This window comes from Humulus lupulus, chromosome 5 (assembly GCF_963169125.1).
Source record: "Humulus lupulus chromosome 5, drHumLupu1.1, whole genome shotgun sequence".
In the NCBI taxonomy this organism is placed as follows: Eukaryota; Viridiplantae; Streptophyta; class Magnoliopsida; order Rosales; family Cannabaceae; genus Humulus; species Humulus lupulus.
The window spans coordinates 82163274-82171976 of NC_084797.1; the positions used below are offsets into that span (position 1 = coordinate 82163274).

At 34.8% G+C, this 8703-nt stretch overlaps 1 protein-coding gene across 1 annotated transcript; it reads left to right on the forward strand.

Moving 5' to 3' along the window:
- Positions 1 to 3472: 3472 nt before the first annotated feature.
- Positions 3473 to 8273, forward strand: LOC133777488 (DNA-directed RNA polymerases II, IV and V subunit 11). Its single transcript, XM_062217123.1, has 5 exons — positions 3473 to 3630; positions 3717 to 3806; positions 3896 to 3974; positions 4308 to 4403; positions 8018 to 8273. Exons 1-5 carry the CDS (start codon positions 3578 to 3580, stop codon positions 8048 to 8050), a joined length of 351 nt encoding a protein of 116 aa, XP_062073107.1. The 5' UTR covers positions 3473 to 3577; the 3' UTR covers positions 8051 to 8273.
- Positions 8274 to 8703: the final 430 nt, after the last annotated feature.

The window sequence follows — 8703 nt, forward strand, 5'->3', positions numbered from 1 at the left end:
GGGCCATTTCATGTTCTTAGCATAGAAGGGTACAAATACTTTCTTACTATTGTTGATGATCACACTCGTTTTACATGGGTATATTACTTAAAGCTAAATCTGATGTGTAAAGTATTATTCCGCAATTCTTCTCTTTAATTGCTACTCAATTTTCTATTACTATTAAAGCTGTAAGATGTGATAATGCCAAAGAACTTAACCTATCTTCTTTTTATGCTTCCAAAGGGATTGAACAATTTCACTCATGTGTTGATCGGCCTCAACAAAATTCGGTGGTTGAACGAAAGCATCAACACATCCTAAATGTCGCTCGGTCATTGTTATTTCAATCTCATATTTCTCTTCCTTATTGGTCTTATCTCATTAATACTGCTGTTTATCTCATTAATAGAACTCCTTCATTACTTTTACATAAAAAGACATTTTTTGAACTTCTCTTTAATAAAGTTCCTTCGTATGAGCATCTTAGAAATTTTGGTTGTCTTGCTTATGCCTCCACTTTAGATAGGCATAGACATAAATTCTCTCCTCGCTCTAAAGCTTGTGTCTTTATTGGTTATCCTCATGGAATGAAGGCCTATACTTTGCTTGATATTGAAAGTCAACAGATTTTTAATTCTAGAGATGTCATTTTCTATGAGCATATTTTCCCTTTACAGCATGACAAGTCTAATGTGTATACTGACTTTCTATCCCTGAAAAAAGTGTTTGATGTAGGACCACTTATTCCTCAAGTGCCCTCCTTGTCCAATCAAGCTCTCGAGGATCCTTCTCCTCCATCACCTATTATTACCACTTCCAAAAGTGGAAGGCCTATTTCTCGCCCCTCTTATCTTACAGACTATCCTTGTAACTTTACTACTTCTGAGTCTTCTACTTCTTATCCTCTATCTAATGTTTTATCTTATGATAGGTTGAGCGATCAATTCCGGGCTGCCATTTTGGCCGCGCACATGGTAGTTGAACCATCCAGTTACAAGCAAGCTTCAAACATTCCAGAGTGGCAGCAAGCGATGACCGATGAACTTCATGCGCTTGACCGTAACAACACTTGGGACATTGTCTCTCTTCCCCCTGGACAACATGCTATAGGATGCAAATGGCTCTTCAAAATCAAATACCAACCAAGTGGTGCTATTGATCGTTACAAGGCCCGCTTGGTGGCCAAAGGCTACAACCAAAAGCAAGGTATTGATTATTCTGAAACTTTTGCACCTGTTGCAAAGTTTAACACTCTTAAACTTCTCCTTGCTATTGCTGCCATTAAAAATTGGTCCTTATGCCAATTAGATATCAACAATGCTTTTCTTCATGGGGACTTAAATGAAAATGTCTACATGACAATTCCAAAAGGGTATCAACCCACTAGTCCTCTACCTAAAAATGCTGTTTGTAAATTAACCAAAAGTCTCTATGGCTTAAAACAAGCCCCTAGACAATGGTACTACAAACTTAGCACATTTCTCCTCTCTAGTGGTTTTCTCCAATCTCAAGCGGACCACACTTTATTTATTAAGAGCACTTCTACTATCTTTATCGCTCTTCTCATCTATGTTGATGATATTATTATTACTTCTAATAACGATGCTGCTGTCTCTGAATTTAAAAGCACGTTACATGCTGTTTTTCAATTAAAAGACCTTGGCCCCTTACACTTTTTCTTAGGTCTTGAGATTGGTCGTTCCTCCAATGGTATATCTATGTCTCAACGACCTTTTACCTTACAGTTATTGAGTGATACAGGTTATTTGGGTGCAAAACCTGCCTCCACTCCAATGGAACCTAATGCCAAACTCAGCAAAGATGAAGGGGAGCTCCTATCTGACCCCACCATATACAGACGCTTAATTGGTAAACTTATCTATCTAACCATTACTCGTCCTGACATTTCTTTTGCTGTCAATAAGCTAAGTCAATTCTTAGCTACTCCCAGGACTCCTCATCTCCATGCTACGCATCGTATCCTTCAATATCTAAAAGGCACCCCTGGCCAAGGACTCTTTTTTTATGCTAAATCTAGTCCTCATATCAATGCATATGCTGAAACTAACTTCACCTGTGAGGCTTTATCCCTCAAGATTTTTTCAGATGCAGATTGGGCTTCCTGTAGTGATACTAGACGGTCTGTGTCTGGTTACTGTGTCTTCCTTGGACAATCTCTCATTTCATGGAAATCTAAGAAGCAAACCACTGTCTCTAGATCGTCCGCTGAAGCTGAATACCGGGCTATGGCCAATGCCACATGTGAGATCACTTGGCTTCTCTCTTTGCTGAAGGACTTTCACATTCAGCATTCTCATCCAGCTATTCTCTATTGTGACAACACTGCTGCAATACACATCTCCGAAAATCCGGTGTTCCATGAAAGGACGAAGCACATTGAGATTGACTGTCATCTTATCCGTGAAAAGATTCAGGATGGCTCCCTGAAGCTCATCCATGTTACCTCCAAAAACAATCTTGCAGATGCGCTAACAAAACCCTTGTTTCCAAATCATTTCCAAGAGTTGATCTCCAAGATGAATGTTAGAAATTTGTACAGTTCATCTTAAGGGGGTGTATTATGTGTTATAGTTTGTTGTAACTGATTTGGGTGTTATTTTTCTGTTGGGTTTTGTTAGTTTGTTATTTTTGTGTCTCTTGGCCTATTTATTGTGCCCATTTTATCAATAATATGAGGTTGTTTTTTCTGAGTGTTTTGGGCTCTCTTTTAATATGTTACAAATATTATTCTTCAATAACACTTGTCATCGTAATTATTTTTCAGTTTTATAGCTTTTTTAAGAAATGATTTCATTCAATTGTCTTAATTCGAATTTATTGAATACGCTTTACTTTTATGCTTTTTAAAGTTATATGGAAAACGACCTCTTTAGTATTCTAATTATTTTCATAAAATCTATACATATTTCAGCTGTTCTGTAAAAATACTTCCCTTACTGTATCTTAAAATTAATTACAAATAAAACTCCGCTAGCATTCACATTTTGCTTACGTTTGTAATTGAATTTATATACTTTTGAAACATTAGAGGCCATTAACTGTATTTCATTTCTCAATACTTTTGTGTAATTAGTATTTTATTATTCTTTATTTTTTATTTTTTTGAAACTTATTATTATTTTTAATTATTGTTTTGTTAATTATTACGAATTATTATTAGAAAAACGATATATTTTATTTTGAAAGGAAAGGAAATGGGAACAATTTTTTTTGAGTGGGCCACTAAATTTTGACCTCGAGAATGAAGTACAAAAAAAGTTTATAAGCACGTAGAAAAGTAAAATTACTAACATAGTTTTCTACACAAATTCTGTGTCAATAATTTAAAGATAGTATAATAATATTTTTTTTAAAAATAAAAATAAAAAAGTATAATAATATAATAAATTAACTTTCTTTTCTTTCTCTCACAATCTCTTTCCTCCCAAACAAGACAAGAACACATTTTATTACCTTTATATATATATATATATATATATTACTTTTTAATGCGAAACACTATTGAGTATTTGTTTTTGTGGCTCAACCATCTTAGAGAGTGCAGAGTCGTAGGTATTTGGGAGAGAAGTCAAGAATGAACGCACCTGATCGATACGAACGTTTTGTCGTCCCTGAAGGAACCAAGAAGTAGATTTATTTTCGATTCATATTTTTGATTTGAAGAGTAATTAGGTTTAGGGTTGTTGTAACTTATAACTTGTAATTTGATGCAGGGTCTCATATGAGAGGGACACTAAGATCATCAATGCCGCCTCCTTCACCATTGAGAGAGAGGACCACACCGTCGGCAACATCCTCCGCATGTATTAATCCTTCATTCTTCTTTTCTTTCTTTTCATTTATAATTTAATAAATAATATTCATAATATTGTTTTCTCTATAATCAAATCAGGCAGTTGCACAGGGACGAAAATGTGCTTTTTGCTGGCTACAAGCTTCCCCACCCTCTTCAGTACAAGATAATTGTTAGGGTTAGTCGTTTTTTATATATACTCTTTATTCCTCTACTCTCTATTATGGAAAATTTCAATATTAGAGTTTATTTTTTAAGTAAAAGAAACCTAATGGTTTATTTAATTTAGATTTTAGTTATTTACTCTAGAAAATTGCTTAGTAGTTTCTGGGAGGAATTGAAGCTAAAAACTTGGTACTCGAAATATTCCACTTGGTCTTGGGTTAAAGAGTAGAGATTTACTTGTCTTTATATAAATGGACTCATTTATATATGTATATAAATACATACGATTTGTAGGATAATAGTGTAAGTTATGTAATGCTGTGATGCTTCTCATTTTTCTCTGAAGATTCACACAACCAGCCAGTCTTCACCAATGCAAGCATATAACCAGGCTATCAATGATCTCGATAAGGAACTTGACCATCTTAGGAGCACTTTTGAGGTAAGCAATCTTCATGATCAATCTTATATTTATTGTAAATTATTGTACTCTTTTTATCTTTTGTTACTTTCGAGTTTCTCTTCTAATTGGTTAGCTGCTTCTGGCCTCACACTGTCAGGTTTATCAATTGTTGGTATTGTTAAACTTATTAGGTGATGAAACTGTCTTTTGGAATTAATTATAGTAATTGAGCGTTCTATCTTGGTTATCTTTTACTTACCTCAGCCTGAGTTTCATTCATGATATATATTTTCTTTTATTAAAAACGATAACTACTGTATTAAAAGTAAACAATAATTACAGCCTAAGAAGACCAACTAAGGCAAAAGCATCAGAAGCTAAACTCACAAACCCAAAAATGGACACTACAGTATGATAAACCTCCAATACGATATACCTATGCTCGATGTGGGAAACAGTAAATGGGTGAATTATTTGGGCAGTAGGATGTTTATGGAAAGTTTAATTATCCTAGAATGTCCTATAATCACCATAGAAGTATGTCCTAGAATAGAATGCCCTAGAACTATCGTAGAATTAGATTTATTTGGAAAGTTTATTTGAATAAATTAAAGGAGAGTGTATGAGGAAGGCAAGTCTAATCACATTGAGTTGAGCAATAGCTTGTGGAGAGAAACCAGGTCTCTTTAATTTCCTGGCTAATTTCAGTAAAATTCACACTCAAATTTTCCTTATTGCCCCATTCATACCCCTGTTGTGTATCACAGTGCTACATATAAAACTGCATCAAGCATTCCCAATCTCTTTTTGGACACTCTTTAGCCACATAGGAGCCCACAACGTAATTCTTTCCCAAATGTACTCTAACTCACTCTACTTATCTTGAAAACTCTTGTCCTTTCTCAATGGCCAACAACATGGCCGTAGTTCCAAATTAACTTCCTTACCTTTTTGAAATTAGGCTAACCTTACAATATTTGGGGTCCAAGAAAGAAACTTTAGCAATAAAAAATTGCTATATATGTGTCATGGAAGGACTCAAACCTCAGACTTTGTTGGAGAAAACCATATGCTTGATCATTTGAGCTACTCCTCTTGGGTGAGTTGACTTCCTTTTCTTATCAATGCCTCTTACAAACACTTGGACCATCAAATTATAACAAGTCATTGGGGCAGTCATTGTAAATTGAATTCAACTAGAAACTTAGCGTATAAACTTCATACATTTTGACAAGGATGGTTTATTGTCTGTTAGGCCTCCAATACACTTTACATATTTCAGGAGAAGAGTGCTTCCAGCTGTACTTTTCTTTTAGTATCTTTTACTATAAGTTGTCTTGAGGGGTTTCTTGGAAATTAGTAAGAAGTCGGTTAGTAGCACAAGTCTAGAAATACTAGGCCTATGTGTGTTAGAGAACATGTCAGATTGATGCTAACTCAAGTGGTTGGGTGTGTGAATGGGTATGGGAGGGGAAGGGGTTCAAATTCCCATTCTATCAAAAAGAGTGTTGTAATTTTAGAGTTAGTCTGTATAGATGAGTTCCATGCCGTGGAGAGAATCAAGCCTCTCGAATAGCTCGAACCTAGCGTAAATTATATAAAGCAACAGCCTACAGTTTTCTTCCTATTCTAGTTGATAAAATTGTATCAGACCTTTTAATACAAAGAACACACCATGAAGGGAAGATCGCTTGAAAGAAACTTCATTTCTAAGTATTGTTCATTGTATTTATTAAGATATTCCTTGCTACCAACCTCCTAAAGACATTGATCATTATAGGGAAATTTTATTTTCATATGAACTTATGCAGTTCAAATTTCATTTATTAATTGGAAAACATTAATTTTACAAGTAAAACCAGCACCCGGGTCTGAACAAATAGATTTTTCATTAAGATCCCAACAGAGGAAACATCTCTATTGCTCATACTCATGAAAATGAGATTTCCAGCATGTGACTTCACCTGATGGACGGTGAGCTGCAGAAAATTATAATTAGGCCTTTCTTTTGGATATTCTGTATAAATTTGGAAAACACAATTTCAACAGTCTATCATCACACCATATATTTTTAAAAAACATCAGCATGCTGCCATTTCCTACTCACGCAATTTAAAAGCTCAGGGTAACAAGCAGCTATAAACTTCCTGCATCTCACCCGAGGCTACAATCTTCAAACTTTCTTTTAATGATTTTGTGCCATAAATTATGTTTCTCAAAAGGAAATCTACGTAACCATTTCATATATAAATATTTATCATTCCTCACAAAATTCCAAAGTCTAAACCACGCTTTTCTCGATAGTCTTTTTTCAATTTACTAAATGATCTCAGCAATCAACTTCACATTCTTCCCTAAAGAAACCTTTCATTATTTTTTCCAAGGATCGACCGACTTGTTAAAGCATTTTGAGCAGAGATACAACTTGAATGAGAGTGAGTCTAGGAAGGAAAGCTCTGCGTCATCCATCGAGACACTTTGTGAGCTGTCTAAGTTCTAAGGGCAACCCTAAATTTTTAATTGGCCACTTTCCAACTTCACAACCTACCAACTCAGCGAAAGAAAACACCACATTCTCTTGGACAATAACACCTACTAACATTCTCTTATTCATTTTATCAGCCCAGAAACTAAGCATCATTTATAGCCCTTGAGAAAAGATTCAAATTTATAAATCAAATTTGGAAAGTGAAAAGTAATTAGAGAACTGGTATGTAAAGTGAAAGAAACATATCTGTGGAAATGTCTACAAACTGTTCAAAAGGTTTTACAGCCATGGAATAAAACAAAACTTCACAGTTTAAAGCAGTAACAATACTTAACACGCACCGCTCTTAGGACTCCAGACTTAGGCCCAATCTTGTAGAGTTTTTTTGCAAACCAGATGCGGATCAATTAGTAAAACCGGAAAATATCCACTAAACATAAAACACTGAAAATAGAAACAAAGAACACCAGGACCTTTACTTGTTTCAGATTGAAATTTAATCGTACACCCACATGAGTCTATCATCATCAATCACTATTGAAACTCTCAGATTACACAGTCAAGTTTTGAAGTTGATAATTTTTTTTCAATTGTTATTGTAAAAGTTCAAACAACTTCCCTCTATGAAACCTCACTCCCAAAACCCCTTTTACAACCAATGCAGTCAACTAATTTGAGATACTTCTATCAAATAGAAGAGAGAAAAACAGTTAATATTCTGGTAGACCAACAGAATTGTGAACTTGCACATCTTGAGAGTCAATAAAGTTTGTTGATGAGCAAAATCTGACTATACCACGTCAAACGTGGCAATTTGAGAAATAACATTCATTTCACACACTTGAGGTAAATTCAAGTGCGCTAACCTGCCTTGGAACAACTACGTTTTTATTTATTTATTTTTCATACTTGGTCCTCCTGCTGTAACTTTGTAGTTTTTAGTAGATAGGTAAACTCTAGCATAACGTTTTGATTGGGTCGTACCTGAAACTTAAATTCTGCTCTACAAAAGCCCTTACGAGTTCGTATTTTTGTCTATGCTTGTTATATGTGCAAATGCTATTATAAACAGGTGAGCTTATAGTCAACAGGTGAACTTATAGTCAAAATGTGTGAAGAAATTTCTTCTACCCTTGTGTCAATAACAAAAAGTTGTTCCATGCAGGCGGAGGTTGCCAAAGAACAAAGAGAGTATTAACATGTATATACGACCCTCCAGTAAGCTGTATTACATGACTGCGCATCCTACCGGAAGTTCTTTATCGAATGTAGATTTTTCATATTTTTGAGGCCTTTTGCTTTTATTATGGTATACGCGTGTATGTAATGGACTTTGTGACGACCTTTTTAGGGTATCAATGTTATTGTGGATAATCATGAACTTTAATTGTCTATGGATGACGTCGTACTTTGTCCCGGTCCTTCCCCTTGCTAGTTTTGATCATTTTCTCCTGCGATAATACTGGAATTTCTGACGTCAAGTCATCATTCTTAAACACACCACATAATGAAAGTAATAATAAATAATTTAATTTTTTTAGGCATAAAGAAGTGGAAAAAAAAACTAGCCAAAGTAGGTTCCTGTCAGAAGGTAACCCGTCATCCTACTATAGAATAGAGTAGTGAGAAGGGAAGATACATACATAAATAAATAAATATATAAGACATCCTGTCGGAAATGGTGTGTAGTAAGTTTCACGTTTTTGTTAAACTAGTTTAAGGCTTCACACTTGCGGTTTGTTTTGTTCTTTTTTCCCCTCAATTGAATATAGCAACGCCTTACAAGAATTAAAGGTGTGTTAGCTCTCCCTATAATATATCACGTGATTTCATTGAATCTCAAATGTTGAC

Excerpts from the sequence above, each read along its gene's own strand:
- LOC133777488 (XM_062217123.1), top strand. The coding sequence starts at position 3,578 with ATGAACGCACCTGATCGATACGAACGTTTTGTCGTCCCTGAAGGAACC. Across the intron at positions 3,807-3,895 it reads GTCGGCAACATCCTCCGCAT|GCAGTTGCACAGGGACGAAA; the intron begins GTATTAATCCTT and ends TAATCAAATCAG. Across the intron at positions 3,975-4,307 it reads AGTACAAGATAATTGTTAGG|ATTCACACAACCAGCCAGTC; the intron begins GTTAGTCGTTTT and ends TTTTCTCTGAAG.